Source organism: Athene noctua, chromosome 7 (assembly GCF_965140245.1).
Source record: "Athene noctua chromosome 7, bAthNoc1.hap1.1, whole genome shotgun sequence".
NCBI classification, from domain to species: domain Eukaryota; kingdom Metazoa; phylum Chordata; class Aves; order Strigiformes; family Strigidae; genus Athene; species Athene noctua.
The window spans coordinates 28,826,340-28,842,649 of record NC_134043.1 but is presented as its reverse complement, the minus strand read 5'-3'; the positions used below and the strand labels follow the sequence as shown (position 1 = coordinate 28,842,649).

The window sequence follows — 16,310 nt, the reverse complement described above, 5'->3', positions numbered from 1 at the left end:
CTTAGGCAGGCCTTGTGTAGAAAGTACAAAGCCAAATAACTTGTGCACAGAGCCAAACACAGAATACTGATGGCACAAGGGAAAAAAGTTTCAAGTAATAAAACTTCTTTTTGCAACTGGTTACATGGAGAAAAAAACCACATAAAAATCAAGATTCTGACTGCTCATCCCTGATTACTCCAAAACCTAGGCACAGGACTGTCAAGAGCATACCAATTTTACATCAACTAAAAGAAGCAAAAGACAAGTCTTGGCTGAATTGCAGATCATTCTGACATTAAAATACTGAAGTATATTTGGCATGTTAATCATAATATCTCATTAAATTTCTTCCTAAGAAATAATAGGAGAAATCAAATACTAGTTTAAAGCTAGCTTTCTGGAGGACACCAGTAAGCAACTCTGCACACACTTTTTTCTGATAGCAAAAGCCTAAACTTCACTTCTCCGGAAAAAAAGGAGAAAGTGGCAGAGCATGCTGGACCCGCTAACCCATAACGCAAGCCTGCAACACTGCTACCAACCTGTAGCCAAATCACTGGTCCCAGGATGCCTTTTTTTTTTTTTTTCTCAAAAACAGAACTCGAAGCTTACTTTCACCCAATAAATTTGTTACTAGCACGTAAAGGAAAAAAACCCTTTGGAACATCGTAATGTTGTGTATCAGTGGTTACTCATTAACTCAAAATCTTCAACTTATCCTGGGCTGAAAGGACTGTGCTCCAAGTATATGACTGTATGCTGTTAAAATAGAGCAATAGTTTAAGCGTATTGGCACAGGACAGGCATAAATAGTTGTATGAACTAAGTCTCTGTTGTGGTTACCTCAAACTTTAACCAAGGTCAGACCACAATTTCCGTCAAGATTACTATAAGCCCACATGAATGCCTTTACATCAATAAAATATTACAATCCCCAGTTACTAGGTCTAAATATTTGGCTTTGCTCCTCGTGCCTCAAACTCCGGGCATACTCCACTCACAGGAGGACTTCTGGATCTGCAACGGGCTGGTCACACCACAGAACATCTCTGGCTATTGCTTCCTCACAATAAACCACCTCGGCCCAATTCTACACCATCCTCTGCTGTACCTGTGCCTTACAGAAAGCTTGATCTGAGAGTCGTGTTTTTAGAAAAGCAGTAACTTACAGATTACATGTGCCACTTTGATAACCACTTAGTACTCAAAGGCTACTGTAATTACTAACTAAATGTTTCATCACAGATACCTATTAAAGATTTAAAAAGCACAGCTAGGAAGAAAGCACAGTCTACAATGAAGCTCCACAACCAGCATTTCTGGTTTAACACGTCCCAGTCAACGATACCTGTGATCCTTTCAGATCCTTACAGAAAGCAGCTACTCAGCTCTTGACTTCCATCCCACAATAAGGTTAATTTTCAAGTTTTTCTTGTATCCTAGGGATTCACGAATCGTAAAATTCCCAATGTGATTTCCATCTAGCATTAGCAACTCTTTGGCTAGTTAAAGATTTGTACACAGCTATATAAGATAATTCAAAGAGCATGGCTTCTGAGTTTGTGTTGTTTTTTAAAAACCACCAAACTCGGTTTAAGTTATTTTTTGACAGAAGAGGTTTAGGATTTACAATACACTTACATCAGTATTCACGTACTTCTCCACAGGGAGCAGGTGTATTTCTGACCACCATAACCCATCTTTAGGATTACAAGACTCTTTCCAAAAGGGGAAAGTCCCTGTGCTGTGCAGCACTGGGCCACCCAGTGACCTACATACAGCAGCACCAGAGTTCAGCTTCCACTCCATAATTAAATGAGCTACAGTCGCCTGCCTCAGCTCTCCTAGAACGCATGATCCACCAACCCAGAAAGTGCTTTTTGTGTCAGGAGGCACGCAGCCTCACCTGCCCTCCTCAGAGCTGCTAGGCCACGCACCTGAGAAGAAAGCGCTACCACGCACTTAAAAACGTGCCATATCCGCTACGGGGACAACCACCGCGTCTCCCAGGGCAGCATCTCCCTCAGAAAGGCCCTTTTATCCATCCCACCACCGACTCGGAGCTCTGCAGCAAACGCCGCCCCCCACCCCCTAGATGAGACAAGGAAGGGCACCTTTGTGGGGGGACCCGTTGATGCTCTCGGAGCTAGACTGCATGTCCACGGTGGCTCTCCGGAGGCTGCTAAAATAAGCCCTGGACCTGGAGAAGCTGCTGCGAGGGGACCGCCCGTGGGGACTGCCGAAGAGGGCGGCGGGGCCGTCTTTGCGGGCGAAGATGCCGCTGAAGAAGCGGAGCAGCCGGTGCTCCGGGGCGGCGGCGGGGCCCTCCCGGCCCAGCCTCTCAGAGAGCCGCTGCAGATCGCTGTTATCCAGGGTCCGGTTCTTGCTCTTGCTGCGCTCCCAGCGCTCCAGCCGGGCGAGCGGGTCCGCTTGGCTCAACACCTCGCCCACGTCCAGCGTGTTGCGCTTCTCGGGGGGCGCGGCGGGAGGCGAACCCCGCGGCCCGGGCCCCGGGCTCAGCGGCGGCCCGGGCAGGCAGCCGGAGCTGCTGTGCCGCCTCACCCGGCCCGGAGCCCGCACCCGCGGCTGCTCCCCGCCGCCGCTGCGGTGCCTGAAGCTGAAGCTCCGCCGCAGCAGGCCCGGCTGCCGCCAGGGGCTCTGCCACCGCTCCCCCGCCGCCTCGGCCGAGCGGCCGGAGGGCGGGCCGCGGGCCCCCGGCCCCCCATCCTCCTCCTCCGGGGAGGCAGCGGCTGCAGCCCCGTCACCGGCGGCCGCCGGCTCCCCTCCGCTGTCCGCCGGGGAAAGGCCGCCCCGCGGCGCCCCGGGGCCGGGGCCGGGCCCGGCGGGGAAGGGCGGCCCCGCTCGCCGCGGCACCTTGAGGCGGCCCAGCTCCAGCTGCCCGGTGCTGAGGGTCCTGAAGTTGCGGAAGCCGCCGGGGCTGGGGACGCGGTCCCGCTCCTCGCCCTCCTCCTCACCCTCCTCCTCCTCCACCAGCAGCAGCCCGGCCCTGGTGAGGCTGGAGGAGCCCGGCGGGCGGCTCCCCCCGCGGCGGCCGCGGCGGGGCAGCTCCGGCCCGGGATGGGCGCTCTCCGGCCCCAGCAGCTCCTTCTTCACCATGGTCACGGAGATGCGGTACACGGTTTTCCTCGGCGGGGTGCCCCGCTGCATCCTCTCCGGCGAGGCGGCGGCGGCCGGCGGCTCGCTGCTGTCCAGAAGGTACATGGCTCCCCGCGGGGGTCTCCTCCCCTCCGGCGGCAGCCGCCGGCCCGGGCAGCGCTGCCCGCCCGCCCGCCGCCGGGGATGGCCGTGCCGGAGAAACGGGGGTTGCTGGAACGACGAAGCGCAACGCAGAAGCACAAAACCACAGCAACCCGATACAAAAATCAAATCGAATGAAAACAGAAAATCCGCCGGTGGCACGCCCCGCTCGGGGAGTCGCCCCGCCGCACCCCGCCGGGGTCAGGCGGCCCCCGCCTCAGCGGCTCCGCGCCGGCAGCGCTGCCCGCCGGCGGCCGGCGGCCCTGGAAGCGCCATCCAGCCCCCCCGGCCGCGGCCGAAGGGCCACCGAGGGACGAGTTAAATCCAGGCAGCAGCCGCATGCATCCTCCTGCGGATCCCAAAATGCATTGCTGGGGAGAAGCAGGGTCCGGCAGTCAGGGGATTAGAGCAGCGGCAGCCTTCAATCTCATTGTTTACAGCCAGGCTGCACATTCGCGGATCTTGCGTCTTTTTTTTTTTTTTTTTTGTTATTTTCTTTTCTGACCACCCCCCCCCCCCTCCCGCCCTCCTCCGCCGGGTAAATCCGCTTAATCTCCGTCCTCAGGCTGGCGGAGCGGCGGGCAGCGGCAGCCCGCTGCCCCGGCTGGCTTGCAAGGGGCAGTCCTGGAGCCGCAACCGCCGCGGCTGCCCGGCGCTGGGGGTGCGGGAGCGCCCGGCCCCGGCGCACGCCCCTGGGCGGGCAGCGCGGCGCGGAGCAGCGCGGAGCGGGGCGGAGCGGAGCAGCGCCGGGGCGGGCGGGCGGCCGTCGGCAGCGGGGCCCGGGCTCGCCCAAGCGCCGGCCTGGAGTCCCGTCCGCCCCGGAGCGGGAGGAGAGCGGCGAGGCTCGGCCCGCAGGCAGGGGGCGGGCAGAGGCTCCGGCCGCCCCAGGTTTCCCTCCTTCAGATCCCCCCTCTGAAGGGGAGCGATGGAGTTACACCTCGCTCTTCCCAGGCAACGGGCCCAGGGTTGATCCAGGCCCATACGAGGGCAAGGGCTGCGTGGCCCATGAGCTCGGATCAAGCCTTTTCTAACACACACACACCCCCTCTGCTCAGCGTCCCCAAATCTGGGATGCAGGGTGAATCCTTCCCAACACTGAAGACTCAAAATGACCCAGAAATTATTTATTCTTCATCTGTGACAACTGGGCTTGTCCTTAATAAATGCTTGCTAACCATTAACAGTTTGAACAATTAAAAAGCCACATCACTATATGGTCAGTCATGCAAAAAAGTGACCCACTACACAGCCGCTGGTTTCAACAGAACCTGGTTCTTCTATGGAGCTGGAAGACAGTAGGATCAGCACTCCTGTCACACCCAGCTTCACAACTCTCAAGCAGTCCAGATCAGGGATATTGAAGAAATTAACAACCAGTAAGATTCCCACATTTAAAAAGCTATTACTAAATCACAATAGCAGACACCAGAAGTTAAATACTAGGAATATGATTTCTAGGTTCCAAGCATTTTTAGAAGCCAAGCTTCTAAAAACTACCTTCACCACGTTGTACGTTCCTTCCAAGTCTGCAATCAAAAACCTTTTAGCAATGCCAGTAAAGTTCAAAATCAGCAAGCATGTAAAAACAAAGGAAAGTGAAAATGTACTCAAACAGAAGAGAACCCCAAAGCTGTCAAGCCAATTCACCCACAGGATGTCTTCAAAAAGATCAGACAGACAGAAGACAGCAGAGAAGACAAAAGCTTCTTCTCAGGTGCTCCTCAAACGAGTATCACAGTTCCAGACTGCGAAAGACACGTGGTGTGAGCTGGGCAGGACGTGTCCTTAGGAGCAGTCAGTCCCAGGAGGAGGCTGTGTGCTCACACCAGATACAGCCAAGAATGAAGGATGCTCCAGATTCCAGCTACTATACACACTGGTTTATTGATGACACTGGGCTCCTGCAACACACACTGCAGATCTGTTAACCAGTTGGAATGCAGTGAATGGCTGATGTACCTCACTTCTCCAGATACAGACATGGTGACATGGACAGTGGGATCTAGTGCACCCTCAGCAAGTTCTCCAACAACACCGAGCTGTGTGGTGCAGCTGACACGCTGGTGGGAAGGGATGTGCCATGCAGAGGGACCTGGACAGGCTGGAGAGGTGGGACCATGTGAACCTCATGAAGTTCAACAAGGCCAAGTGCAAGGTCCTGCACATGGGTCTGGGCAATCCTAAGCACACATACAGGCTGAGATGAGTGGATTGGGAGCAGCCCCAAGGAGAAGGACTTAGGTATGTTAGAGGATGGAAAACTGACTGTGGGCCAGCAATGTGTGCTCACAGCCCAGAAAACCAACCATGTGCTGGGCTGCATGCATAGCAGTGTGGCCAGCAGGGCGAGGGAGGGGATTCTCCCACTCTGCTCTGCTCTTGTGAGACCCCCCCTGCAGTGCTGTGTCCAGCTCTGGGGGCACCAACATCAGAGAGACATGGACCTGCTTGAGAGGGTCCAGAGGAGGCCACAAAGATGATCAGGGGGCTGGAAAACCTCCCCTGTGAGGACAGGCTGAAAGAGTTGGGGGTGTTCAGCCCGGAGAAGAAAAGGCTCCGGAGAGACCTTAGAGCAGCCTCCCAGTGCTGAAAGGGGCTACAGGAAAGGTGGGGAGGGACTCTCAGTCAAGGGGTGTAGGGATAGGATGAGGGGTAACAATTTTAAATTGCAAGAGGGCAGATTAAGATTAGATCTAAGGAAGAAATTCTTCCCTGTGAGGGTGGTGAGGCCCTGGCACAGGTTGCCCAGAGAACCTGTGGCTGCCCCCTCCCTGGCAGTGTTCCAGGCCAGGTTGGACGGGGCTTTGGGCAACCTGGGCTAGTGGAAGGTGTCCCTGCACATGGCAGGGGGTTGGAACTAGATGATCTTTGAAGGTCGCTTCCAATCCAAACCATTCTGTGATTCTATTCTATATGACAGACACTGTTGTCTTTTATGTGGAATAATTAACATTTATTATTCATATTTGTTCTATTCATGACAGATTTGTACATATATCTTCAGCAAATACCTGATCAAGACCAATCCTAGAGAAAGCCTTAAGAACAACCCAGCATGAGCTCACACTTGACCAGCCTGAAAGTTTCCCATTCTTTGTAAATGCTTGTTCGCTACCATAGAATGACAGTTGATTTCTCCATTTCTCTGACATCCAAAAGACCATTTCCAGTATGTATTTCTTTAAGGGGGGGGGAAGAGCCTATTATGAAAAATGGGTCTGATGGAAAATACGGGAATAAAAATAAAAAGATACAGATTTTACTGCATGCTGAATACCAAAACCCGCTAGCCTTCAGCCACTGTAGCCCAGCTCAGGGCACTGATATTCCCGATTTACCAATCGCATCCTCTGGCTGAATCCGGGCCGAGCTTTCCAGCGCGCCGCTCCAGGGAAGCGGGCTCGTACCCGCCGCGGGATCGACCATTTTTCACCCTCCCGAGCTGACAGACCCCTTCAGAGGCACCACTTTTAAGCGCAGACAAACAGCCGGCGCATTCCTCCAACCCTCCCCGCAGCCCTCCCGGGCGGCGCCGCACCGGGCCGATTCCCCCCCCTTCCCGCCGGGCCGACACACATCCCGACCCCGGCCCCCCCCCGACTCCCTTCTGCCCCTGCTCGGAGCTGGCCCGGGGGGGGCTGTTCTGCGGGCCCTGGGCTACAGTCTAGCCGGCGGGGGAAAAATTTACATCAATCCTCGGGTTCGAGACGCTGCAACACCTCTTCAACAGGTAGTAAAGACATACTCGGAGGTTACTCTGCTGCTGGAGCGGACTACTCATCACAACTTGCCACTCTGCAACTTCTAGTAAATAAGACTTCTTGTCACGCACCCGACTTTGGTGGCAGTCCGGAGACCATCACCTGCGGGTCCTGCCATCCCTCTTCACTGTGGGACAGAGAAACACCACCAGCTTTAAGAAACCTCTCATCAGTTGGCCATACAACACTGGGTTATCTCAGAGCAGGGCCATAATTCACAGAATAAGGGATTTAATATTTAATAATGTGTAAGAGCTCCAAAATGACCAGGGAGGCCTCAGCACTAACTGGGGGGATTCTGCCCGCAGCCGGTGTGCAGCATGGCTGCGTTGCGCCCACCCCAACCAGCAGCATCGGCGCGTCGCCTCCTGCCCGACTTCTCCTCCCGACGTGCAATTAGCACAGATCCGGTCCCAGAGCAGAAGTCGTCCCTCAGGCCCTGGGACAAGCGCAGCCAGGAGCCACGGCAGCCAACCCAAACAAGTCATTTGGCTTAAAGCCTACACCGTGTGTCCTGAAGGGCCCTCAGTAGCAGCTCCCGGTTACCTTTTATTCGTGAAAGTGCAGAGCACAACAGACACACGCAATAAATGCGGGGCTTCTTAAAGGTGTCTGATCCACGGGCAGGTCCTGACAACACAAGAGTAGATACCCTTCATTTCTCCTACCTAACTCAAAAACTGCAGATTGCTCTATTACCTTCTGCCAAATACAAAGTATTTTGCTTGAAAAAGTCTTACTGTCCCTCTGAGATACACTAAGAAGCAGTACCATGTAAATCTTCCATTCAGTGTAGCCATTAAATGGTCCTGTTTGCCACTTGTCATTCTACTGCTGAGGTCAAGCCTATCTACACTACTATGAAGACCATCATCAACAAAACCAAACCCCTGTGCACCTCTAGAGGCATCATAAAGCCTTTTAAATATGTGGAATACAATATTCAATGCACAGGAAGCTCATCTCATAACACCACCAGCAAACTAGTAAAACCCAGCCTGATGACTCAAAACGCATAAACACGCGCCACAAAAGAGAAGCACTGTACTATAATTTAGAGTCTCACAGTTTTCAGCAACCAAACCCAATCATTTATTTTAATTGAAACAGTGAAACACAGGCAACACGGATGTCTCAAATACATCAAGCAATCTTCACGTGGACTTCCGCCTTGCACAGCTTGCTTTAACACCGCAATGCTGCAGTACCAGCTGCTTCTCTAGTGAGACACTGTGCACGGTTAAAAGGAAGCCACAAATTAAAATACTCCAGATTAAAAAAAAAAAAAAAAAAAAAAGACAAAACCTAAGATGATCAGGAAAAGTGCTGAGAAAGCCCCGTGAATACAGCATTCATAGCTTCCCATTCTGAATTATATTGTTGAGTTTCGTATCATTGCTGACCGGGTCACCAGCACACAGCCCTGACTGCTGAGCATTAACTGCAGAGACGACCATGCTGGGAGGAGAAGCATGATTATTCTCTGACAACTGTAAAGCAAGTTCACTGTAAGCAACTAGTATTACTGGTACTGTTATAAAGCAAAGAATTCTTGTATCATTAAAAGTGATGTAAAATAGGCTTTGCATTTTCACTTTTCCCAAGAACTCTTCAAAAAAAAAAAAAAAAGACTCCCGCATAATTCTTTTAACTCCTTATTCTTAATATCTTACCAGAGTTTCACATTCCACCAGCAGATTCAACACAATCACCATTCAAATGTGTAAGTCCAGACAAGGAAAAACATATACCTCTAATACCAGTAGCATCTGAGCATGAAAATTTCAATCCTGAGACAGCCTCGACAGGTTAGCCTGTTTTGTTGAAACCTTTAGGGTGCACAATTCTTGTGATGCTGCTTGTTTGTATGCCTATGTTTTGCCTTTTATCAAACAACTTCTGGTCATTCAATCTTCACTGCTCTCATTGTTTTTTTTAAGAAAAGCAGACATAAATTTTATAGTTTTCCACACTGCGGATTAAACTCCAGACACACAGTATTGTTCCTTTGACAAATTGATTGTGGAAGACGAAATTAGGTCACCTGAACAATTCTTACAGTAATTCAGATGTGATTTCACTTCTCTCTTCTAGAGATACTGTGCTCCATCCGCTGTTTGTCATTACAGATCAGTGTTCAATAAGGAAACAAGCGAAGGCATCTGAACGAGAACAACATTGTGCTGGAGGGTACCAGCAATACAGAGACCAAACTCAAGGTCTCTCTCAAGCCACAGGGTTTGCATTAAGACACTGGTCTGTGTTCTTCTGTCACTATGCACTTGTCCATCAAAACAGGCCTGAATTCACTGTAGACAATTCTTTACCAAGATAAAGAACTGAGACCTCTTGCAACAATACAGAGAATAGAAGCTACCAACGACAAGTCAGCATTTGCTGTCCATAATGATCTTACTGTCAGCACAATGAAATCACATTGCTGTCCTAAAAACATTGGATGCTGAGCAGGAAAGGGAATAAGGGTAATGGGACGTGTAGTAAAAATGCAACTCAATCATTCGTCTTACTCTCACCAGGAGAGAAACAAAACCTTTCCACATCTGTCTTGAAAGGAAAATGAGACCACAGCAAGCCCATTCAAAGCCCTTAACACTTAAATATGCCTCCCATCCATTGCAGAGATCTCTAAGGGGGGGGTCACATGATACCAGGCATCAGCTTCACCTGGTTAACTGCTTCGAGAAAAGCCAATACAGAACAAACATACGGCATTATAGAAGGTCTTAGATACATGTAAGAAGATACCCTGGAAAGCTACAGCTGTCCTTAGGCAAAGGTGTCAGCATCTGAACAGAAATCCTACCAAGTGCAACAGTTCCTCATGAAAACTCAGGGTGCTTTCAAACTTCAAAAGGTTGACATTGCTACTCCAAGACGATGTGTCTCATCACCAGGGCTATTGTAACATATGGGATAACATAGTTTACAATACTTTTAATTTCTAAGTGCAGATTTTAGTACTTCCTTTCATATAGATTATATCTACTATGTACTTCATAGCCTAAAAGGCTCATGCGTCATAAGACTATATTTTATAAAATACATATAATAATGAAATCCCTTTGACTCATACCCATTCATTAAAGATGAGTGAGGGGGAAAGGAAAAAAAAAATGAAGAGTTAAATCAGTTATGATCTTTTTTTAACCATGATACACACTAAAGATCCTGCTTTAAAAAATTCACTTATCAGCTTCAAGCAAATTCTAAATTGCATATAATTTCTGATGCACAAGTGTGGCAGATTTCATCACTGCAATTTACTTAAAAGAACAGAGCAAAAACATTTTTTAAACATTTTTTAAAGGGGAAAAGCACAAAAAGTCTTCAGTTTTTCTGCATGACTAAGATTATACTGATTTCTGCCCTCAAGCTGCTCAAGCCAGTTAATGTATTTTGCCTATCCATCTGCTTCTCTTCAACTGAGTAACAAAACACCTGACTGCAGCTGGATTTCTACTAAACAGAGTCCTGAGTTATCTTTTCACTAAACAGGCATCCAGAGAATTAAATACGCAAGGTTCATCTTCCTAAATAAAGTACTTCCTTAAGTAAAGGTTTTTTTCAATCACATCATCTGACAGAAGAGTTGCAGCCTTCTTCTGCTATAGAACTTAACTGAAGCAGCAGAGCAGGCAAAAATAAAACAGACTGTAGAAACTACATTTTTCCCTTCATTCATACTTTAAGCTAAGACACTGAAGCATGTAGTACCCCTGTCCTGATAGCTACATGGTGAATTTTCACGGTAGTAAATCTGCCCAGTGAAGGTGGCACAGTTAACTTGGTTTATAATTCTACCATTCCCCCAGGGCCTTTGGCATGGAATGGCCAGTATTAAAGCCATCCCCATTTTGTACTCTGCCGTATCACAGCATTTCAGTGCGTGGGTAGTAAAAGCTCACATAGATTTGTCAGCAAACTCCAGTAAAAGGCTGCAGGTGAACCAGATTACTGTATAAAACCAAACCAAATCACTGCAGTAGTGCATATGCAAACATTAAATGCTAAAACTGAGGCAGCAGGCAGTAATGCTATAGACCATCATCCCGAGGCACTCAGAGTTCCTACAAGTTTTCCCTGCCCCTGCAGCCTTAATAATGAGTTACCACAGTTTTGTCTGCTCCTCTGGGAGGGAACAAGAGTTACCACTTTTTGCAGTTAACTTGACAGATGATCCCAAAACTCAGCTTCCTCTTTAAGCCAAGCTACCAACATACATTATCTATCCATCAGAATAACTCTGTAAATAATGAATTCTGTAACTAACTTTCTTCCAAGTACACTGCCAATATAACCTGTATGATACCTTCTTGCTATTCTTCCCTAAGACAGAACACCTCAGACACTGAAAAGCAACAAGACATCCCAGACATCTGACAGATGTTCAGAAAAACATCAGCTGGTAGACCCTTAAAAGACTGCTCCTGTCACCCAGCTGCCATTTCAGCTACTGGTTGGCAAAGCTTCAAGAGTTAACTAGAAGATAACTCATCTTTCCACACACCCAGTGTTCCTGTAGGGAACTGGGCTGTTAACAATAATCAAAGTTCATATACAATGTCACTTCAGAATCTCATTTTAAATACATAGCTAATAAATATAAAAGCCATCTTTGTCTTGCTAAGAAACAGCACAAGTTTAAAAAAATCCCTACCTCACTTTGGATATCATTCCTTTTTTTCCCCTACAAGTAAGTGCCTTTTAACTCAGACTATCATACATTTCTTTTAATCCCCATCTCATGAACAGTAAAATATTCTGACAGGCAGCATCAATACACAGTTCTAGTCCCTCTAACTCAGTATTGCAACTTTTCCTTATTATATATCATGTTTCAGTATCTCACAAAGAAGGAAGATTTCCAGATACCTGCTAGCTATCCAGTGTTACTCATTTTTGGGAAGGCTGCTTTTCACCTCAAGTCATTTGCACACTTGAAGAGACTGCACTGCAGCAAGGAAAAGAATCATATCAGAACTCAAGAAACCACTTTTGGCTAAACTTTCATATCACAAATATTTTAAGCATGCGAGCTTGTCATTGACAACAATCTAGTTGAGTACTTTAAATCACGTTACTATCTGCATGAAGCCTAGACAGACAAGTGCCATAAATTCAGAGGGTTAAGCTTTTATGAAAAGGTACTACTATAAAAGCATGAACTTTAATAAAGCATCAGTGTAAGAAAGACTGATAACTATGACACCTGTTATTGATACAGCACAAGAGCAGTGGCTACACTTTTGACTAGTGCCAAAAATGTTACTGTTTTAATTAGGTATGCAACATTTCTCTGCAAAATTAACATGTAGCATATAATTAACTCCTGGTTTTTTAACTGTAGGCAAGAAAATGAAGAAAGCAAAGAACAGACATATAATGGGTAGTATAATCTGGTCTCATCTACAGGTAGATAACAGACTCTCAGCTATGGTGTTTGTACTGCAGGTATCGTTCTGGATACAGCTACTCCATGTTCTCAAACTGAACACACCCCAGGGAAGAGAAGCCCATAGTGCAGTTTCAACTTCACACTCCATTTTACAATTTTAGAAAGAGAGTGATACACACTCCAAATAAGCCTACTCCAGAACTAAATCAATCTCTCTCTCTCTCCAGTTATATATACACCATATATTCTGTATGCATATATCAACAGCATCTGCACGCTAAGCCTATGACTTTGTAATGGAATTACACAAACATGCCTTCTGATTCAGTACAAAAGCAGACTGATGGAAACTGCTCAGAGCTCTAACCCTCCAGTTACTGCATTCAATAAGCCACCTCTATTACAGAAGACTTGCATTAAAAGCCTGCGTAATGCCATTCTGTAACTACACAAATCATGACATCTGTAAAAGCTTTTAATATTTGCTCAAACTTTTGAAAGCTTCTATTTTTAAAAATGTTGTACAGTAGTAAAGATCATGTAAACTGAAATCAACTTCAGTAATAGTGTTTTCAAACCATCCTGAAGCCAAGAAGCCAAAAAGGTTTAATAAATACAAAAATCATGGATTGGGTAGGTACTTTTCAGAAAACTACATACTGACCCAAGGGGCACTGAAGTACATAAAATAGGGTGGAAGACAAACTGTGCAAATCAGCAAACCTAAACAGGATCAATTTGTATGCAGCTTGCTAAAGTCTTTACCCAGCAGCTGTCTGCACACCTACCTTCAGCTTTACAGCTCTGCCACTTTTGCAGCTCTAGTCATGTTCTGCCCTTCATAAATTACACTGAAAAAGCCTTTCTCTTGTCCGCCACAGTCCCCTCTTTTCGTCGGCTTCAGCAGGTTACATGATGTAGCATGAATATTTGTGTCCAGTACAGGACTACTTACATTTCTGTCTGTAGCACATGTATCTCAGTGTGCTCCATGCACAGCCACCAGAGAATGGAACTACTACCATGGAAGGAAGAAAGGAAGAGAAGGGAAGGCTAGAATTAGACCAGAAAATCCTTAAAAACACTGACCCAGTGACAGATAACAGTTGCTTGTGTGTACAAGCTAGCTAATAATAGGCCTGAGAGTCTGTCAGAGTTGACTCAAAAATAATGCAGGACACAGGAAGTTTAAAGCTGGAAGTGAGCAGAAGAGGGGGATCAAAACCAACCAAAAAAACCCAGAACAAACCAAACCTCTGGGCAGCTTTGACTCATACAGGCCCATCCACTAGGCCCACCACAACCACACTCTTCCTGGCCTGCTCTATCAAGGAGCTGCTGACCATGGCAGCAATGGCCGCAGTCATAGCAGCAAGCTTTTTGCCATGTTCTCAGCACATGCAGCACTCCGGCCTCTATCTCAGTGTGCATTGGGTCTGAGAGCATGGTCTACTGCTCTCCTGTATCAGCCTCAACAGTGCAGCACGGTTGATGTGAGAAACAAATCAAGTTACCAGCATCTGCACGTGCTGCAATAATTTCCAACACAACAGACCTCGTATCATGCTCCACTGAGACACAGATTTTTCTGTAACTCTTTACAAGGCTGTGGGACTGATTCTGCACACCTTTTTTAGGCATTTAAATACCACGATGCAGTGGAAAATTTTCAAGTCCTTATTACACTGAAGGTGCAACAATATGAGACAGCAATCAAGGAAGCTGAAGGGGCTCGACTGTTTCCTTCCAGATTTGCAGGACTGTTAAGTAGGTGATAGGTGGCAGGAGGCAGAGATCTGAAACACAAGTTTATATCAGCTGAAAAATGCTATTAAATACCAGCACTCCAGTACTTTCAACAGATTTCTCTATGTTCAGTCTGTCTCTAAGTAATAGACAAAGATACTACTTGAACATAAATTTGAAACCTGAAGAACAGTATTTTCCACTGGTGAAAGACATTTCTTACAGTAACTTTTAAAATATATATATATATATATATATATATATATATTTGTCTTAATGTAGTAAAACACTACACAGTCTCCCCTGCAGATACACCCTCTGACATACTGGTTTTTGCATCATGTTGCTGTAAGAAGTGTTATGATAATCTGGCTATTATCTGAGGACCTACCAAATAGTTCTAATGCAGAAAACTCAGCTTTTACCACTTCAGAAGTTCTGCCTGAAACAGAAGCACTTATTAACTCGGAGATCATCAGGAAATGCAGCTCCATCTATGAATTTTGATAAGACTAGTTTTGAAAGGACAAGCTAATTCCTGAGGCCAGCCCTTTCACCATACACAAGACTATAAAATGTGCCATTTCCTCCCTGTCCTCCACTTCTGCTCTTGCCCTCCCCCATTATTCAAATGGTTTCCATGCCATTTCATTAACAGGATAAAAAAATTAACATAATTTTCTAACATGCAAAAAAAGGGGGGGGGGGGGGAGGGGGGGTTGGAAAATTCACTTCCTTAGTTTTGCTGTTTTAGCTCCAAAGCTAAGCAAGCCCAGCTGCTCAGGAAATACCATTGTAATGAACACATTATTGAACATGGAAGAATCAATCGAGATTGCTGTCAAAAATTTCACATGCTGCAAACAGGCCAGCAATCAAACTGCTCTTACGAAATACTTAAGTCATGTTTAACAATTTCATCTTTCAAAATTCAGGCACATGATCAAAATTACCTTAAAAAAAAAATCACACATAAAAGAGCTGAATTAGTCATTTCAATAGGAATCCAGGAGCTACTCTTCATTGCTAACACCTGATATAACACTACTGTTTTCTAGATACTGCATTTATTCCAGATCAAATGAGGAAAAAAAGCTGTAGCTAAAAATTACTTCCTTTCAAATAGCAAAGCTTATTCACTTTGTGACTGGCTTCATCTTGGACTCTTTTACTGAAAACAGGTATTAACTATTTTAAAGGGCAACTTCAGCCTATTTTGTTATAAATATTTTAATACCATGGAGGTGTCTGTTATTCAGCTGACAGCGATGAACAATTTTATGATGCCAAAGTTTCTACAGCTGCTAGGGACTCTCCACTACAGCCACAATGAAGAAATTTCCCAGAACACTTATCCGTTTTATCTGGAAATTTTCTTTTAATTCAATGTGGTAATACTTCGATCAGTCTTAGAAGGACAAAGCTAAGGGTAGATACAGCATCTACAGCTACCTAATGGCAAGGTAGAAGATAAAAAGGACTTTTCTTGGAGGTGCACACTGAAAGCACAAGCACAGAATGAAGTACAGCTGGCAGCAAGTGAAACATCAATTAGATAGTGGGAGAAAAAAAAAGAAAAACCCCAAACAGCAACGTAACACCATACTTTATCATGGTAGCCGTAGAGCAAAACAGACTGCTGAGACAAGTGGCAAAGCCTCAATGCTCCAAGGTGGCCCTGCTTTTCATGGGGGCTAGACCCAGGAACTTAAAGGGTCCCTTCCAACTGCTCCCATGCTGTGACTAAAATAGCGGGTTTCACGTGTCCCAGTGCAACAGATTGGCTTGCTTATGGTTTTACTTGTGATTTTCATAATGCTGTGCCACTCTGGAGGTAAACATCTCTAGCACGTCTGTTCTTCTTTGCAAGAGCAGATGGAGTCTAACTGCCTATTCAGCTCCTTTTCCAAGCAAATCACTGGGATTCTTACTAATTTCCCCAAAAGAGACTTTTGGTGGCATTCAAAATCCTACACTTCAGATCTTGCAACACGAAGGAGTATATTGTGAAACTGAGGTGGTTCCTGCAGATTGCATACTCCTCTATTACTAAGCTGAAGTAACAAAATTTTTCCATTTTTCACTTGCCTGTGCTGACCATATTGCGTTATCATCTCACAGAATTGAATTCTAGGGTATTTCATTTT

General features: G+C 46.6%; 1 protein-coding gene across 14 annotated transcripts in view; it reads right to left on the bottom strand.

Moving 5' to 3' along the window:
• Nucleotides 1-16,310, bottom strand: part of AGAP1 (ArfGAP with GTPase domain, ankyrin repeat and PH domain 1) — a 396,570-nt gene that overhangs the window by 305,020 nt on the left and 75,240 nt on the right. For 4 of the 14 annotated variants that reach the window (XM_074910236.1, XM_074910240.1, XM_074910237.1 and 1 more), the window contains exon 1: nt 2,097-3,700. The exons of 5 other annotated variants lie outside the window; for them this stretch is intronic. In XM_074910236.1, the coding sequence (XP_074766337.1) occupies nt 2,097-3,204 (1,108 nt within the window). In that variant the 5' untranslated portion in view covers nt 3,205-3,700. Of the gene's footprint in view, nt 1-2,096; nt 3,702-16,310 lie in introns of those variants that run through there. 5 more of the 14 variants (XM_074910238.1, XM_074910239.1, XM_074910242.1 and 2 more) reach the window with 2 other exon arrangements.